The sequence below is a fragment of the Plectropomus leopardus genome, chromosome 1 (assembly GCF_008729295.1).
Source record: "Plectropomus leopardus isolate mb chromosome 1, YSFRI_Pleo_2.0, whole genome shotgun sequence".
Classification (NCBI taxonomy): domain Eukaryota; kingdom Metazoa; phylum Chordata; class Actinopteri; order Perciformes; family Serranidae; genus Plectropomus; species Plectropomus leopardus.
The window spans coordinates 1,200,837-1,220,987 of record NC_056463.1 but is presented as its reverse complement, the minus strand read 5'-3'; the positions used below and the strand labels follow the sequence as shown (position 1 = coordinate 1,220,987).

General features: G+C 38.4%; 1 protein-coding gene across 1 annotated transcript in view; it reads left to right on the top strand.

The window, feature by feature from the left end:
• Positions 1-19,413: 19,413 nt before the first annotated feature.
• The window catches only part of lto1 (LTO1 maturation factor of ABCE1), a gene marked incomplete at its 5' end in the record, with an annotated part of 13,438 nt that continues 12,700 nt past the window's right edge, over positions 19,414-20,151 (top strand). The window contains 1 exon segment of the mRNA XM_042487190.1: positions 19,414-19,454. Coding sequence (XP_042343124.1) covers positions 19,414-19,454 — 41 coding nt within the window.

Below are 20,151 nucleotides of genomic sequence, written 5' to 3'. Positions count from 1 at the left end.
TACAATAAAAATAAAGCTGCTAATGTTTTGAACATCCATCACCATGCTTCCTGGAAAGTTTTTAGGAGAAGAGTGGTTGCAAAACGTCACTCAGTGGAAACGCAGTCATCTCGCAATTGTGTTTTATCAACATTTCAAAGAATATCACTTAAGTTTTTGTGCAAATCTGTAATGGAAACCAGCTTTACATTTGGATTTATTTAGGCAGAAGTGCATATTAAACAAGTGTGAAATCACCTGAGATGTGATCTGATCTACATCTGGAGGTGTTTTGTCCATCACTGTGTTTGCACCTCAGCCATGTGTGACACATCTGAAGAATAAAAATAAAATCTAAGCGACATATTAGAGGTTACCGTGAACACATTACATGTGTGCGCTTTATATGCATCATATCAACGTTAAGGTGACGTAGTATTTGAGGTGGCTTTGTCAGTGGGAAGTGGAGGGGATGGTGGATGGATGGACGGCGTGTTGACAGGGTGAGACGCCTGCCAAGTACAGATCACTGACCACTTCAACAAACTTTTTTTTTCTACTTTTAAATGCGTGTGTCCCTTTGTATCATTCTGTGTTTCCTCTCTTCTTCAAAGGTTTTTGCGGGTCTGTGAATGGAGAACTATGGGCCTCGCCAATAGTTATTTTTTCCTCAGCAGCAGTTTGTGACTCGCGGGGTGGATACTTGATCCAACGATCCAATCACAGCTGATCAGATCCGATCGATGAATGAGAGCTGCTTCAAAGGTAATGAAAGAAAACTTTAAGACCCAGCTCAATGGGTTACGGTTAAGTTTCATTTTCAATGTGGCTTAAATTCTTCTCCAAAAAATAGAAATTGTACATGTGGCAGACCGCCACAAAAAAATGACTTTATGGGGAAACCCTGGATAATTTTTTCTGTGAGCTGTGAGCAAATATGACAAGAAAACACACTAATAATCTATTATGTCTTTATAAAGAGTTATATTTTGTATAGAAATTATATGACAAGCCAAAGCTCACTTATTTCACATAACTATCAGTTGCATCTAAACAGAGAGTGAGAATGACGAGCAGACACACACACAGACACACAAGCAGACAGACACAGAGCCCAACGTGCGATCAGAAAAGCGCAGAGGAGCAGAACCACTCATGAAATGCTCGGTCACTGCTCTCCTGACAATAAATATATTGGGGCACAACTGCACCCTGTGTGAATATGGTGTGACGCTACTGAACAGTGGCTTCACAGATGACATTAATTGTCTCCATGTGCATCATTAGTATATCAATAATGTGTGCCATTACAGATAGCATGCTAATATCAGTTCAAAAAGTATTGGGTACATAAAAGACGATTGGTCTCCCTATAATGATGCTATCAATTTAAAAAAAATAAATAAGAGCATATATTCTATATCGCAAACATGATGACAGGCTGCTGCAGTGGAGTGTGACAGTGCAAAGCTTCTTAAATAGTTTTTAGGGCACCTGGATCTACTAATGTATCATGACATCAAAATGATTTGTTTTTATAAATGCTGTGAAACATTACAGACAAAAACAGCATTTATATTTTACAAAACAAATTCCCTAAAGATCGAGTTGCCCCCCCAGTGAGCATTCTCATGGGAAAACTAACACCTCACTCTTTTCTTTCCTCCCCCTCTTCCTTCTTCTCCAATAAAGAAGAGAGAGCTGAGGGGCCATAACGGTGGCAAGGCAGGTCTGTTTGATCCCCATGCCGTGCTATCTTCAGTTTTCTCCATTCAGCCCGTATGGACGGGGATCAGTGGAGTGGACCGCCCGTCTGCCCAAAGGGACAAAAGTCCCCCTGCTAATTGCTGCCACATCAAATAAAGAGGGACATCCCAAATAGGAGCCCTCAGATTGATGGAGAGGGGGAGAGGGAAGAAAAAAGGACAGCGAGTTATTCTTAAAGCTGCTCACTGGTTTTACTCTCATTACTCCTCAGAGCACCAGCTGACGAAGTCTGGATGTTTGTTAAAGCAGCGGTGATTACTCTGGATTTTTAGTATAAATGAGCATTTTCTATCTTTAATTTGTATCATGCATATCATTTAATATTTCTGTTAAGACCGAGCTTGTATATAATAGCAGTAATCCTACATAAATCAAACTCACGGCAGTGGAAGTTGTATTTTGGCACATCCTCGGCCAGCTACACACTTGATTTGTCCGGGGGCCACTTTTACTTTGACAGGAGGCCAGGGGCCAGTCCCAGCAGCCCTACACATGTTTCTAGGGATTGAGGACTTTTCTAGGATTTTAGGACGTTTGTACACTTTGAGTAAGTTTCTTGGATTTTAGGACATTTCTACAATTTTACAACATTTCTAGAATATTAAGACGTTTCTACGATTTTCATAAGATTTTAGGACATTTCTAGGATTGTAGGGAAATTTGTAGGATCTTAGGACATTTCTCGGATATTAGGACAATTCTAGGACATTCGGACATTTCTACATTATTAGGACATTTCTACGATTTTAGGACGTTTCTAGGATTTTAGGACGTTTCTAGGATTTTAGGACATTTCTATTACAAAAATCCTAGAAATGTCCTGAGATAAAATCCTGTAGGATTTATTTATCACTTTTATTTGTTTGTTATTAAGCTGAGCCGGAGTCGGGTACAGCCCTTGAGACTTTATGGAGACTAAGGAACTTTTGGAGCTGGTACGAGCTGCCTCCATTGGAAAAGAGTTCTGTGAAATCGTGGACTATCAGCTCCCAGAAATACGTGTCCACTCCCACGTATAAGGGGCTCGCCTTTCCATCATGGCTCCATAACACGCCTACGTGGCCTTGGATTGAAAATAAAGACAGCTAGTGCGGTGGCTGCAATAGAAATAAAGCTGCTAATGTTTTGAACATCCATCGCTATGGTTACTGGAGTGTTATCACCAGAGAAGAAGTCGCAGAACATCACTCAGTGGAAACAGTCATCTAGGAATTGTGTTTTTATCAACATTTCGAAAATATCGCTTAAGTTTTGCACAAATCTGTTATGGAAACCTGCCTACTGGTGCATACTCTGATTAACGTGCCCAGCATGTCGTTTTTCATGTCAAAACATGTTTTGGAACCGCTGGAGCTGCTTGTGCCTTTAGGTAAGAGCTAAAATATGTATCTTTAAATTGGGATAAAGTGCCACTCAATATCAGGCTACTTTTACTTTGCAACTTAACTACAATTTACTGCTAATAACTGTTTCCTTTGGGTGAAATCCAGAGGTTGGTGGGTAGTTTAATGTTTTAATGAAGTCCCAATAATAACTCTAACGTCATTATGTGAATAGGATTTTAGTGTGGGGTCCATGTTTTTCTTTTGTTTTATGTTTTTTGGAAAAGGGCTGCAGAGACATTCCCAGATTAGTTCTGCCCGTGCGACTGCCTGCTATGTTATTGGGGAGCAGACAGTAGCTGACTGACTGCCTGTTTGACTGGCTGCCCCCTTATTGTCCTCCAGCAACGAAGAAGATCAGTGGACCAGGACCCGGCAACAAAAGGCCCTGGAGCCACCGCTCTGTGTGTGTTTGTGTGCTCGTGTATGTGTGTCGCTGTCACGGCCCAGTGATATAAGTGTCTCTGGGCCCCGGTTGAGTCCCCCGCACCACACAGGGGACAGAAAAAGAGAAAAAGCTGTCACTTCAGAGGGCCTTTTCAAAACCTGCATCACTTTAGAGCAAATCAAAGTCACAGTCCATATAGTCCTCCGAGCAGTCAAATGCTCAGCTTCTGCATCAAATGCTTTCCCAAACTTCCCCCCTCTCTCCCACCCGGCCCTTCCTTTTCTCAACTCATGCATTCCTGTTTTCCAATTGTGTTGTCTTTGTGTCACAGCGAGTCTTTGTTGGGTGGCTGCTGAGGCCGGCGGTGCGGTTTCAAAGTGTTTATTGATGTGCACTCTCCACATGATGTTGGATCTTGTTGTCAGAGGTCACAACCTGTTGGTGTTCCGGTGTGGTCGAAGTAAGGCTCACATCTTGATCCGTGCCGGCAGGTCACGCTCGGCCTTTGAAAGCAACAAGGCAAACAGATCTTCGGGGACGTCGGCTCATCCATCAAGCACACCTTAAGACTGTATCAGCCAAGCATGCAACGCTGTCACTCACAAGTAAGTAAGCTGTTGGCGGCAGGAAGCCAGGTCACAGGAGGACCTGCTGTAAATCACTAAAGTAAAGCAGAAGTTCCCAAAGTTCCCAAACTGGGGGCCAGGACCCCTACAAGTGGTGTCAAAACGGTGTGCCATTACAAAGTTACACTGCCAACTACTGACCTGCGTGCAATCTACAGCATTTATGGTTGTTTTCGTGGATCGATTTCACAATGTTATCATACTGTATGAACGCAGATTTTTTTCAAAAATGCGACAACTTTTCCATTTTTCGTCTAAATGTGGCATTAGAGGCACCAGCAACAATGTCAACTGTCTGGTGGACCGCAGCCCGATGGTCCTGTACTGTATACAAACTGAAGGTGTTGTCTACATTAGATAACTGCTACCAGGATGTAATTAAGTAAATAAATTGTGTGACAGCACATGGAGTCAAAATAGGGACAAAATTGTCCACACTTAAGCACACACTTGCCTCTATCATCCATCCCATTTCATCTTCACTGCAAGTTTATTCTTAATTCACATGTTTGCCATATAACATATTCACTGACAGTGAGAAATTTTATTTAGGTGCGTGTAATCACAATTTTAATCTGTGCGACTACAAACAAGTCAAGCTGGACTTTCCCATCATCCCCGAGTAGACAACGCTGACTCACATCCTGTAACACAGACTATTTCTCAGCTTTGTTCCCTCTCGAAGCTTCAATCTTCACTTGTTGTACTCCCTCTAAACTTCCCCCCTAAAACTGTCTCATTCACCTTCTATAATTTATCCACTTTGATCAGCCTCCCCTTATTTTCCCATGGCTCTTTTCTGCACTCCTTCACACCCTGCCCTGCTCCTGGAAAATTAGAAACCATCATGTCCAGACATCAATATTGGGCAATTATGCAATAGAGAGCGCACTACTTCCTGTGCTGGCACTGACCGATCTGTAAATCACGAGGGGAGGAATCATCCAGAGGGAATATAATGTGAGACTGTCGTCTAAAGGTGCGCCACATCATATCATTCATGAGAACACAGGTAAGGATTTTAATAAGAACAATTCATGCTGCAAAAAATATTCAGACATAATGACGTCACACTGTTGTGCATGACAACAACAAGCATGGGTGTTTCCAGAAGAATTCAGGAGAAATGGCAGCGTGTGCAGGTCCAGGTGGAAAAAAGAGAAAAGCAAATCACCTATTGATCTATTTTATATATTTGTATTTGAATTTTATTTTGTTGTACTATTTTATATTTTATACAGAATCTGAATGTCACTGAGTTCCTGCTGTTGTTTACAACATAAAGAACTGAGAGATAATTTTTGTTTAGTTTTAAATTAAAGTTTAAATGCAAACTATAATGTTTTTTATTGCCATATGCAGTGATAATAATAATAACAATAAACTTCATTTGTATAGCACCTTTCATACAAGCAATGCAGCCCAAGGTGCTTTACAAGAAAGAAATTAAATGCAACAAGTGCTTCACATCAAAACACAAAAAGACTAAAAGATTTAATAAAACCTGTATGCAAAAATAAAATAAAAATAAAAATAAATGTAATAAAAAATTAACAAAGGCAAACTGAAATATGTAAAGGGCTTCTAGTCAGTTTGTATGTTGCACAGTTTTACAGTTGAAACAGTAGAATATTGAAAATGAGCAATTCTGAAATTAACTGTCGTTCAACATTAGTCTCGTGTTAACAGCTAAAGTTATCGGTTGTGTTGAAATGAGTGGACCATCGGTCTGCTGTAGAGGAGTCTGACGACATCCCCTCAGCTCATAGCTGTGGTGGATAGTTTTTAGGCGCCGTATCTTGAGCGTTACGCGGCGACTGCATCAGTAACAGCTTTGCAGCGGGTCACTTCCCTGTCATACGGGACACAACGGGAAAATGATTCCACTAAGCAGCGGAGGATGTTAAAGAGAAAATTTTGATTTTGAAAATTCGCATTAATCGATAAAATCAATTTATCGCCAAGATCTAATATGCACCTTATGTAATCAAACCAAAAACAATCACTTCCTGTGAAGTACTTCCAAATACTTGCAGAGATGGTTTTTATAATCACTCTGCAGAATGCGAAGTCTTCCTCTCTTCCTGCCTGTTTGTGCTGCTCGTTACACCTGACCGTCCTCATCAGCTCTCATTGTCGTCTCATCAGGAGTTCGATCTAATGAGGGTCAGGCTCTCATTACCGCCCATGTCGCCTCACCACAATCTGACCTCTGACCTCTACCTCCTACGGCCAATCAAGTTTTTTGTTGTTTTTTTTTCTTTTTAGCCTTGTGGTCAAACAAAACACAAAACTTTAAAACAATGGTGACAGACTGCGTGAGAATAAAGACAGACAGAGACACGCAGTGCGGCGGAATAGAATTAGATTAAATTTTAAAATTTCTGACAACATCAAATGTATGAAACCTCTGCTGGTGCTAAGATTTGGCTAAAAAGCATTGAAATGTGCATTTTCAAAATAATAAAATTCCAACAAAACGTCCAGTTTCATCACAGGAGATGCAAACAAAACCCTCTAGTGTGACTTTGGTAGTGAAAGATACATATTTCTGCTGGTGAGGGAGGGGGGCCGGGGGTGGAGGCTGGCAGCGGGGGTCACAGGAAGGGTGGAGGTGAAGATTAGGGGGCAACAATGAGTTAAATGTTCCCCCGCCAGACCACGCAGAGGCCGAGGCATCCCCCCAGTGTCCATAATTTGTCTGGAATAATTGAGCGTGTGTGCGTGTGTGTGTGCGTGTGTGTGTGTGTAGCCGGGGCTCAGGCCTCGCTCTCTGCTGGCTGGAGGTGAAGGGGCTCTCCAGAGAGAGTGGAGGACCCTCGCTGTCAGACAGGAATCTGAAGAGACCTCCCAGTAGCCCTCAGCGGTGAGACCCTGCAGCTCCGCTTATTCACAACCCTCCGCAGCTCAGGGAGCCTCAGAGAGCCAAAAATGTTCGAGTCGTTTCAGTCCAAATAGATCCTGACATGTTTTGGTGATATGGGGCTCGCGGGGACAAACGGCGACCGAGCCACGTAACCTAAACACGAGGAGGGCGTAGATTGCGTTTCAACACTGGGGGAGGACACGTATGAATCGGGGTTTTGGATTTGTTCGCCAGGAAATACTGAGTGTCATCTCACATCCTGCATTCCCGTCACATAATTCCAAAACTTACATGACTTTTCAAGGACTCATAATAAAATTTCAATATCGGAAAAACTTTTTGCACACACACTGTTACAGGAAGCAAGAGTCTCCTGTCTCTAACATACACAAATATACATGTTCCAAATCTTAATCTACGCCTATGCTTCAACATCAGGAATGATGGGGTAATCGGATTACTTTTAAATGTGAGGTAATGCATAAAAACAAGGTTAACAGGACTGGAATGAAGTAACTTCAACAGGTCAGGGCACTTCAAGAGATACCACATTTTGAATATATATCATTTAGTTTGAAACGAATTAGGACAAAGTAATATTTGTTACTAAAACCACAGACAGATGTGAAAAACACAGTTTTGTACATCATCATCTACATTAATGCCAGGGTGTATTTCAGCTGGTCTTTGAGTTTTCCTTGTTTTCGTGGTTTACTTATAGCATATATTAATGTAGTGTTTAGTCTTTCTTCGTTTTTGTATTTTATATTGCTTGTTTTGTAGTTCTATATTCTGATTTTGTATTTTTTGTTCTACGCTGTCTGTCTGTAACGTTTGTAGCTGCCTGTCTTGGCCAAAACACACCTAAAAAAAAGAGATTTTAATCTTAGGAGTTTTTTCAGGTTAAATAAAGGCTCCACAAATACTTCAATAAATAACTGAATAATAAGTAAATAAAATAAAATAAAAAAACAGCTTTGTGTCCATAAAGTCCAAAAGTCAAATTCCAGTAACGCCCCTTTCTCATTCCCGGATAATGTTAGAGATGATGGAGACGGTTTTCAGACGAGTTGATGGACGCAGGTGATGGAGGCGGTATCAGACGGGGTGACAACAAAGAAGGAGGCATTAACTGGACCTCCAATCTTGTATGTTAGGGCCAACAAATCATCCTAAAGTTTGACTTCCAGCCTGCTGAATGATCAGCCACCAAGTGTCAATTCAAATGATGCACTGCCATCTAGTGGCGACACTTATTCATGTTGCACAGATGAATCTGCATGAGATTTGCAGGTTTTCATAAAGAAAGGTTTTGGTGTGCAGTATGCAAAAGACGATCGAGAGACACCAACATGAGAAGAACTGTTGCACGTGAGTGACTTGCATTTTTTGTATTTTGTATGACATCAAACTTGTTTCTAGAAATCTGCCATAAAACACAGTTTTTAAACTGTTGGACCATGCTAAATACACTGAACAAAGAATTAAACTCAACATGTTTGTTTTTCCTTCCATTTTTCACAGGTTTCATTTCAATATCAAAGACTTTTTCATGCACTCAGTAGATATATTTCTCTAACATTTTGTTCACAAATATGTTAAACACCATATTAGTGGACAGGTGTGGCTGTATGTCTTTCAAAATAGCATAAAAATACCATAATATAGAATTTCAACTGTAAAGCATAAAAAAGTCATAGTAAAGCATGTTATTGAAAAATAGCATGGAAAAGTCAAAGTATAGTTTGTCATCTGAAATATAAAAAATGCCATCGTATAGGAAGTCATCCATAATAACAGAAAAAAACAAAGTATAGATTGTCATCCTAATTAACATAAAAAAGTCATAGTCATTATTTTGATCATCCCAAGGTCTGTCTTGGGATCACACGACGCTATGAGCTTATCAGCAGGAAATGTTTCTCTCATGGTGCAGCAGGCGCTACAAGAGCTGTTATTGCATCACAAAACTCTGAGAAATTTGAGCAAATCCCTCATAAGTGGCCACTTGCCTCTCCATTATCGCTCCATAACACGCCTAGGTCACCTCGGATTGGAAATAATGACAGCTAGTGCGGTGGCTGCTAATGTTTTGAACATCCATCGCCATGCTTCTTGGGATGTCATCATGAGAGGAAAAGTTGCATAACAGCACTCAAAGGAAACTCAGTCATCTTGCAATAGTGTTTTATCAACATTTCAAAAATATCACTAAATTTTTGCACAAATCTGTGATGGAAACAGGCCTATAGACACACTGTTGCATTTCCAAACAGCATTTGAGCCACTGAATCTTTTCAGTGACCTGTTCCTGTTTTCTCAGCAGGTTTTGTGCCAGAGAGCATGAGTGTACGTACAGCAGGAAAGCTATAGATTAGGTACATCACAAATACAAAAGCCGAAAAAAATGTACAATACAGAAAACACATATCGATGAGGGAGACTTTGACGCCACACAGGCAAAGAAATTTTAATTGTGTGGCTTGACTTTAGACTTGGACCTGCCCCGACAGGCCTGCAGTACATACCGGGTTAAAAAAACTAACCTCTCACTCACCTCCCAATGAACAAACACTCTCACGTTTGATATTTGGATGCATTCTGCAAAAAACTTTCCTGATTCACAAACACAGCTGATCACACATGCACACGTGTCCCCGCAGGTGTCTGGCACAGAGTGGACCGTGCAGGCTGCACCGTCCGAGTGCGTGCAGGTGTTTATCGTGTTCCTGCCTGTTTATGTCACTGCTGTGACTAAGTATTTAGTAACCTCTGAAGACATTTATGTCATCTTTTCATCTGAGCAGAGTGAGCAAATACAATAATCCTGTTTGTGTTTGCTGAGCGTATCACATCGTGCCCTTCACCTGCAGCAGGGCAGGGGGAGGACACGACATTATGCATCCTATTTATGTTGAGCATAACAGCATGAAAAACCACATATACCTGCTGGTGATGACATAGGAAAAGCTTTTGAAGTTGTCTGTTTGCTCTGTCTATCACCTCTCTGATAACCTTTAACCTCTGTGACATAGGCAGAGGTTACTCTGGTTTGGTCTCAGTGTTATACGTTATACGTGTGACCTATATTACATAGAATGGGACTGCATGAAAGTCATCAAGCACAATATTTTTGGCAAAGCACCTATTGGAGTTCAGGTGTCTGTCCACCTGTGTGGAGAACACACAGAGGCAGAAAGTCTGAGATATCTAACGGCTGAGAGCGCTCAGCAGCCGAAACTTTATCACATGCAGTATTTAAATATATCAAATTAAAAATATACTATGCAGGCTTTTCCTAAAAAAAAGAACAATGCATAGACTCAGTCACAAGTAATCCCTCTCAGTCATTAATGACCCACTCTCAGTGTGTGGTGGTGCACCCTCACAGCGCTCAGGCGAATTCAGGGCTTTGTAAAAATAATAATGACCAGGTGTCAGTGGGCATCCAAGAGACACAGTGCTGGAAAAAAAGCCAAATATAGTGCGGTGAAACACCAAACGATACTAAGCAGGTTTCCATTAAACCCTCAAACTGCACAAACTGTCAGTTTTGGAAAAAAATCACATACAAGTTTTTTCACTTGCATGAGGTGGTATTTCAGGCAATTTGGGGAAAAAAAAGAGCCGTATTTCACAAAAGTGCCATTGAAACACTTTTTTGGGCTTTTGTAGGTCACATGATGCTGTGACACTTTCTCTGGGCTTCATCAGTGTGAACAAATGCTGGGATACAAACCCCAGTGGAGGAGGCCAGGTAAGACAACAGGTAAATGTAATCACTAATATCAACGATCACTGCAGACTGAGACTTCAGTGTCTTTCACCTGATGATCAGTCAGTCAGACATTGTGACTCTTATCATTATTTTTTTCATATCAGTCGATATTGATATTTATCACGATATACATCAAATCACTATTTCTGTCGAGCTTAAAGGTCCCTTTGACTCCTAAGAGAGATATGAAGGTATCATCAGGTTAATTTTGGTTTAAATATCTATTTTCTGTCAGACATTGAACATGACAAATATACTGTAGAACAGGCGTCACCAGCTGGAGGACCTATTCTACTAAAATTCAAAGCAAAGGTCCGAGCCTCATACCAAAAATCAATATCACCATTAACTGAACATTTTACTTTGATTATGATTGAAGAACGATTATTTTGTTTTTTGGGGGGTTTGTTTTTTGCCCTCACAGTTCACTGACACAGTTTCATGTGACCATGGTGTGTTGGAGTGTAATAAACATATGATTTTATTATTATTTATTAAACTTTCCAGCATTATATAAAAATGAAAAGCTCCATCTTAAACAAACTTCAGGTAAATTTAAGCACATTGTGCTGATAATAGGCCAACCTCTCCTGACTGCAGGACTCTGACTTTCACCTCTGCAGATGTGGCTGTTTTAGACATTTTGGTGCTATGGAGCGGGCTGTCGGACAACTGATACACACACACACGCACGCACGCAACGCACAGACGCACGCACGCACGCACGCACACACACGCACGCACGCACGCACACACACTGTTACACAACAAGTGGGCCTAATAAAAACAAACATCACACCTGTCTTTATCAGTTGTTTTTTTTTTTAAAGAAGGAAAAAAAAATCAATTAAAATCGTAAATTGAGTTTGGTTTACGAGAGATTTAATTTTTAGGTCATATTGCCCGGCCCTAACATATATATATATAAAAAACCCTCTCTTTAAATGAAAACTTTTCTATCAGCCACTGATCTCTAATTTTATAATAATGATTAAACAAAAACAGCACCAACCAAGGATTGTTTATCTCGTATTAATCCTGAACTATATTATTTTTGGAGTCTCTCACTAAAACCACACTGTCTCTGCCGCCAGCTTGCCCCATTTGCCCCAAACGAACCTTTCTGCCATCCATCAAATGCTGGTTATTTTTCCAGATGTCCTGTACTGTACTGCGTCTGTCGGGGGCGGCAGGTTGTATCAGTTATCTGCTGGAGTCTGGCCAGCATGTACATTTGTTTTGCTAAAAGTGAAATTCGCAGAAACGGGTCAGTCATTAAGGTCACTACAGTGTGTGATACTGTCTGAGAGCCTGGAGGAGTTCTCCGCAGCCAGATCAGCCTTTTTCATCTCTGACAATCACACCAGGATACTCCTGCTCTTTTTTAAAAAAAAACTCACAATGGACTTTTAGTGAAGTCTTTGCACCAAACGCTCAGTGCATACAAACAGTGCAGAGCAGCTGCCATTTGCACAGCTGTGTGGCTCTGGAGTCCTGCCAGTGTTTTTGAGTCTGCACGTGCTCAGTAGCACCAGAACAGAACACACACACACACACACACACACACACACACACACACACACACACACACACACACACACACACACACACACACACACACACACAGAGAGTGATGAGTAAAGGAAACTTAAGAGTGTACAAAAGAGCAAAGGGACGCTCTTTGAGACAGAGCATCAGGATCACGTCCTCGCCAGCGCAGGTTTTATTCCACATGTATGTCTCCGCAGTCAAACATCCACGTCTGAAAACACACGGCTGCTTCATACACATCTCCCCCTCATCAGCACATTAGATAATAATAGACAGGACTTGTATAGTGCTTTTCTAGGTACGCAAAGACGCTTTACATGAAATGCAAAAGAAAAAACAAATACAGAATGGAAAATAGAGAATACAAAATACATTAGTTGTGCGATGTTGTATGTTGATTGTCATCGCAAGTAGTGATACTGAGATTGTTGAATCTCAGATGCTGAGATCGCTACTGGTTATTACTTTGGTTTAAAAAAAAAAAACTTCTTCTGCCACTAGACGGCAATACCTGTGACCAATCACACCTGAAGCACTTTTTGCACTTACTAAGGGTTTTTTCCTTAAGTCTAAATTCTTGCTTGTGTTGTACGTCGCTTTGGATAAAAGCGTCTGCTAAATGAAATTGTAGAATTGTAGAATTGTAGAATTAAACAGAACAGAAAACAAAAGCAAAAATTCGGAGGATATGAAGGTTCTGATTTAGTTCGGTTTAAAGGATCTTTACAATCTGCAGAGTTTCAAGATTAATGTCGCCAATTCAGTATCTGACCCTGAAATAAGATCCGTGGTTAACACAAGAAGAGACTTTTATATTTTGTTCAACGACATAAAATACGTCAGTAAATGCCCCACTGTGAACTTTGAGGCTTTAATGTGTCTTAAAAAAGGCTGACAAGAGGCTAAAGGAGGCTAGAGAACGTCATCATGCGGAGTCGCGCTGCAGTGTAGTTAGTTTGAACTTTTTACCTCTGAAAACTTCATTCAGGCTTCAAAAATCCTGAAATCCTGAAGTGGTCACGACTCTCCACTTCTACTCCACCACACTAAAGAGGGAAATATTGTACTTTTACTCCACAACAATTATTATATAACTGCTTTACACAATAAGATTTTTTACCATATGAAAATACAGAAATGCAGCTAAAACAAATAATTGATTGATTAGAATATTGATTAGCAACTATTTTTATCATCATTTTAAGCCATTTTAGGAGGAAAATAAAACACTTCATGGTTCCAGCGTCTTATAGTATATAAAAACTATATGTTTGAGGATTTATTGCTTTACCTTTTAATTATATTGATTTATTTAAACCTTTGTGCATGCATACTTTTACTTATAATACTTCAATACATTTTACCTGAAATCACATTTACTTTGTTTTTAGTTTATTTAACAGTACGCGAAATTAACTACTGCAAAAGTTTTTCTTCTTACAGCCTTTTTTGGCATCGTGTCCTGGTCGGAGCAGATTTGGACGGTTAAGAACATTTGGTGCAAGTTGACTTCTGAATTCTCATGAAACTCCTGAATTCTTAAATTATGGCCAAAAACTTGCCTGTAAGGTCACAGTGACCTTGAACTTTGACCTATGACCACCAAAATGTTATCAGTTGATTCTTGAGTCCAAGTGGACGTTTGTGCAAAATTTGAAGAAATTCCCTCAAAGCATTTCTGTGATATCTCAGATTGGAGAATGGGACGGGGCGACTTGGCTATCACTGGTGCCGAGGCATCGAAAAACGATATTTGGTGTCCGTGTATCGATAAAATATTGACACGCAAAAATATTGTGCTACATGTATAAAATCTATTTGTGCACCCCTAGCTGCTATGCACGTCAGGATTAGGGCTGGGACGACGCAAAAAATACGTCGACGCAAGAACTGCACATCGATGCGTCGTCACTCAGAATCAAAAAGTGGCTGCTACTCGATGCCGCAGCCGCCGCCATTTTTTTTTTGATTTCTGAGTGACAGGTGGCAGGTTTGGTAAACAGATCTGCACTTTTATAGCACTTTCCTAGTTTTATGTGTGCATTCACACTACAAGTCACATGCGTCTATTCACGCACACATTCACGCACACATTCACGCACACACACAGGTCACTGCCGGCCAAGGCTACCATACAAGGTGCTACACTCATACACACAGTGGACTGCCGATCGGGAGCATTTGGGGATCATTATCTTGTGCAAGGACACTTCGACAAGCCGACTGGAAGAGCGGGGATCAAACCGCCAATCTTGCCGTTAGTGGACGACCCGCTCTACCTCCTGAGCCGCAGAGAATCCCATTTGCTGGGGTCTTTTTTTTCAGTGCCATGGAAAAATGTACAAAATAATAAAAGGTACAAAATAATCAAAAGTGCCAGAGAAAGATTGTTTTCATGAGAAGAGAGTGATTTAACTGACAGAAATGCCCAGGTGCTTCCTGTCACTGTTCTCTTTTACCTCTGCACCTCAGCCTGGTGGACGTGTCTCCACCCACTGAGGGAACAGAAATGTTTGCAGAATAAATCATTAATGTGTTAAAGTTGCTGATGATGCCATACAAATAAAAAAAACCCTCCAGCTATGTTTTCACAGCTGCCAGAGAGCGAGAACAGGACAATATGGAGGTTCAGGGACTCAACACCTCCTCTTTCCTGGTAGCATCAATATGAAACACGACTGAACTTAGAACCTGAGAGGACTATTTGTTTTCAGAGGCTGCGGTCTATCAACACAGATGGAGATCATCCAAAGCTGCTCACGTTCGGCTTCCTCTCAGAGGACTCAGATCAGTCAGGTGAGTTCAGCAGGTTGAGACTCTGCTGCAGAGACATCGCTGCACTTGTCTTACAGCGCCCTCTGCTGTTACAGGGACCGATTACAGCGAAAAGACAAGCTCAGAGCTTTTCAGCAAAAGTTCCTTATAATAGTACCACTAACAGTGTTTTGCATTTCTCTTTTTTTTTTTTTTTTTTTTTACAGATTTGCTGATTTCAGATCTATAAGGAAGCACGAGTCATGTGCTGCTGTGACTACGGGGCGACTGACACCGATTATGAGGATGTAATGAGACCGAGGACTGATATTTGGAACCGATATGCGTTTGCAATAAAAATGTAAATTTAGAATTTGTAATATAACAAATTCCAAAACAAAACTTTGTTTAAATGCAAAACTGAAACTTTCAACATCAGATACAACAAGTTCCCAGCAACTTTTTGTGTTTTTATAAAGTTCAGTGAGATTTAATCAAATCATCAAAATAAAAATCTAATAAAGGCAAAATGCCAAATTTTGGCCCCAATAATCTGCTTAGCCAATAATCTGTCGACCCATAGCTGTTATTGATTAATCAATCAACAGGAAAACATTTTTTAATGAATTAAGTACTGTATTATATTATTATTATATATTATATATATTACATTATCATTTTTCATTGTCAGAAAAAAAATCTGAAATTAGTCTTGCCTGCAGCAGTTTCACATAAATACACATAAATGCAAAAATGCAAACATCATTTAACTAAAAAACAAAATCATACAACAAACGCTACAAATCAGACATTACAGTAAGTGCATTCAGGGCAACTTATTATCATTTCCTTTCACATTAAGAGTTTGACTCGAGGACCATGAGGCTACTCAGGCGCCAAACTCTTATTTAATAAGTTGATAAACTGAGGAATCAAATACTTCCTCAACATCTTCAATCGAGCCTGTGGGACGCAATATGCTGTCCTTATTTGTCTCACATGATATTTAAACTGAATATTTTTGAAGTTTTGGACTGCTGGTTGATCAAAGCAAGTTTATATTGCCAATTACATTTTGGTAACAAAGCTATTTAAAGTGCTTCAGGAAACTGTCAAAAGCATTTTTCACCACTTCCACACATTTTATAGACCAAATGATAAAAACAGTGTTCATACGTTTCTTTTCTAAAAGGAATCAAACAATCTACTTCACAGCCATCATCTGTCCTCGTTCAGGGAACATAGAGAGAAAGCAGAAGCTCGAGCAGAGGCAGAGCAAATATGATGTGATACCATGCAGCTTTATGACAGCTCACACTGAAACTGATGCAATAACACAAGCAGCACCATAAAGCCTCCAGCCATGACCACGGAAAACATCCCATAATATCCTCAGACTCAAATCTTAATTAGCAGCACTCACTTCAGTTTATTTACCTTAAAAAGGTGTATTCTGTTAATGAGAAAACGAGGTTTGGAAAAATAAAAGCACAACAGGAATGTCAGATATGTGTGACCACCCTGTGCAATTATCTATCTCTAAATATTTTTAAATACATAAGTTTGCAAATTTTTACATCTAAAAGATTAAAAACTATGACCCCCGCTGGGTTAACCCTTTGAAGTCCAAGCAATCCAGGTTTGAATGTAACCAGCAATTTAACAAGACATGGCCAACAAATTTCAAGACTAAATTTGAAAAAAAAAAAAAAAAAGTGATGAGAAAACTACCTGCAAATGAGCAAAAAAAGAGTAAAAAACAAAAACCAACAAATAAATGAGGAAAAAAAGTGATGGAGTTTTTAAAAATGGATTTCTTTTTCATAGCCTATTATATATATATTTTCTATAATATACATTTAAATAAAATTTATTAGAATTTTTTAAATGTATATTTTCAAGACATTTTCCTTTTTAAAAAAAAAAAACCTCAGAAAACTCTTTTTTTTAGTACTTCTTTTAATTTATGGGACATTTCTTTTGTAAAGGTGATAACTGCGTTTTCAAAAAAAAAAAAAAAAAAAAAAAAAAAGGGGTCAAACAGCCTGTGAAAGGCTCCTTAACGCAGCACAAGAAAACTGATGTCGATCCGGGTTTCAAAGGGTTAACTGCTAACGGCTAACGGCTAAGCTACTTTGCAGGCTACACATTAGCTCGGTAACATTTTTCAAGATTCAAACGCTCATTTGGTTAGAAAAAAAAAAAAGCGTGAACACCAGAGTTTAAAGAGTTGAAATCATTCAGATTAAAGGACACAGTCAACAAAAGCGACAGAAAAATAAAAAAGTGTTGCCTCCTTACCTTTGAAGCGGCCATGATGTCCAGCATTTGTCCTTTTTTGAAGAGTCCTTTGGATCCTCCGAAGTTTTTTTTTTTATAAAAATGAGTCCAAGTTGTGAATATTGTCATGTGAAGTCCATGCTAACCGACCACAAACAAGTATGTCCTCTTCATGCGTCCTCGCTGGTTACAAAATAAAAGTGTCCCCACCTTTGTCGGTTTAGTCTTAACTTCTTTGTATGTTCAGTGTCCCAAAAAATCTTTTTGACCGACCCGCAGGTGAGTTTCGAGCAGGTAAAGAAGGTAAAAAGGAGGGAAACCCTTCAGCTGCACAGACAGCTGCCTTCATATCGCGCTGCGTTCACTGCAGTCGGACATCAGAGTTCACTCTTGTTTCGGACAGGTGTTTCTTCAAGGTGTGCTCCCTCATCAAACTTTCCCCGTTAATGCAGCGCCCCCCTTCAGTGTTTGGTCTGGGAAAGGCACACGAGACTCGGTCAGTACATAAAAAAAAAAAAAAAAAATTAAAAAAAAAAAAAAGAAAAAATAGAAAAAAAATAAAATAAAAAAAATAAAATAAAATAAAAAATAAAAAAAAAAAAAAATAAAATAATAATAATAATAATAATAATAATAATAATAATAATAATAATAAATAAATTAGTTGAATTAAAATCTGGTTTTCCACAAAAAAGCAACAACAACAGCAAACAACATGTAAAATAAAATACATTCAAACAAAAATAAAATAAAAGTGTGTTCCCTCATCAAAAAGTGTCTCCCCCTGTGAATGCAAAGCGCCCCCCTTCAGTGTTGGGTTTGGGAGAGACACAGGAGACTAGGTGAGTCAAAAATAAAAAATAAATAAAATAAATAAATTAAAATAGTTATTATTAATAAATAAATAGGTTTTCCACAAAAAAAACAACAGCAAAAGATATGTAAAATTAATTAAAATACATTAAGGCAAAAAAAAAAAAAAATAAAATAAAAAATAAAAGAGTGTGTTCCCTTATCAAAAAAATAAAAACTTTAATGCACAGCGCCTCCCTCAGTGTTTTAAAAGGGCACATGAGAATAGGTGAGTTAAAAATACTTAAAGTTTTCCACAAAAACAAAAAAAAGCATTTTTTTTTAAAAAAAAAATAAATAAATTAAAATGAAAAATTAAAACAAAACAAAAAAAAAAAAAACTGTTGGTCCACACTGTAATAATGTCATGACACACAACAAAATGTTTTGATTTTTTCCCCAAAAAATTTTCATTGAGTTTTACGAAGACGTTACACAAGTTTCTTTCTTTCTTTCTTTCTTTCTTTCTTTCTTTCTTTCTTTCTTCTTCTTTCTTTCTTTCTAGTTTAATAAAATAATTGCAATTGTTATGTTATTATTTTATTTATCTATTTATTGGTGTTTTATTTCATTTAACAAAAACAGAACAGATGACAATTCATCACACAATCATACCCTCTTTCCTCATTTTATTTTATTTTAGTTCAGTTTTTCATCACACTTACAGTATATGTGTGTATACAGTTTATTGTTTTTTATATTTTATAGCCAATATATGTGTCAATTTTATCACGTATTATTTAATTTAATTTAATTTAATTTAATTTAATTTAATTTAATTTAATTTAATTTAATTGTATTGTAATTGTATTTTTTTTTTATTGCATTTTATTTTATTTAACTTAGTGTTATTTTTATTTAACTTAGTTTATTTTATTTTATTTTATTTTATTTTATTTTATTTTATTTTATTTTATTTTATTGCATTGCATTGCATTGCATTGCATTGCATTGCATTGCATTGCATTGCATTACAGTTGCAGGTTGTTGTTCCCCTCCGGTCCTGCGGGGGCAGCACCGCTCTGCTGATGGAGGAAGTGAGAGCTGCTGCTGGAAGCTGGTGGAAAGTTCAGCGGTCAAACTCAGCAGATTTCTCTTTAAACTGTTCGTGTTTTTTAAAGCTCCTGCAGCTCAGAGCTGTTAAAACTCTGTGTTTTCTGTTATTAACAGAGTAATCTGAAGATGTCTGAAACAACGATCTGTTTGACAACATTCTCCTGGCGGAAGAAAGGTGAGTTTTCTGGCGGTTTTTGTTGTTTTGTTTACCGGAGGCACGAGCCTACCTGCTCCCCCTCACCACAACCGTGACCACACGTGAATAACCGGATAATAAAATACTAATAATTATTATTATTATTCAGGTAATGATGATAAGTATCGGTGTTTTTGGTCTTTAAAAATGGTTAAAATCTGTTTTCAGAGCAAAAAAAAAAAAAAACAGTCAGCTGATCACGAGTTTACTGTGAACACACACATACACATATATTTGTAAATACATATACATATGTGTGTATTATAGATGCTACTGATAACAATTTAATAGTTTTTTGTATAAGACAAACGATAGTTTATTTATACAGGTGTGTAATAAGTTCTATATGTTATTGTCAGAATTGTAAGTATTTACATTTTCATATATAAGTTTTTTGCTTTTGTGATATCGTCTTTTTATTTTGTTTTTCTATTTTTTGTCTGTTTATTTCTTTTATTTATCTTTATTTATGTTTTTTTCTATTTTGCCCATCTATTTTTTGTATAACACAAATGAAAGTCTATTTATACAGGTGTGTAATAAATTCTATATATTATATTATATATATACTATTTCTTTGTATTATTTTAAACTGACATTATGCGTCCTGCATCTTGCATTATTTGCCCTCTGCTTTTAATTACATCCCAACTCAACCCCTGTTTCTTCTCACTAG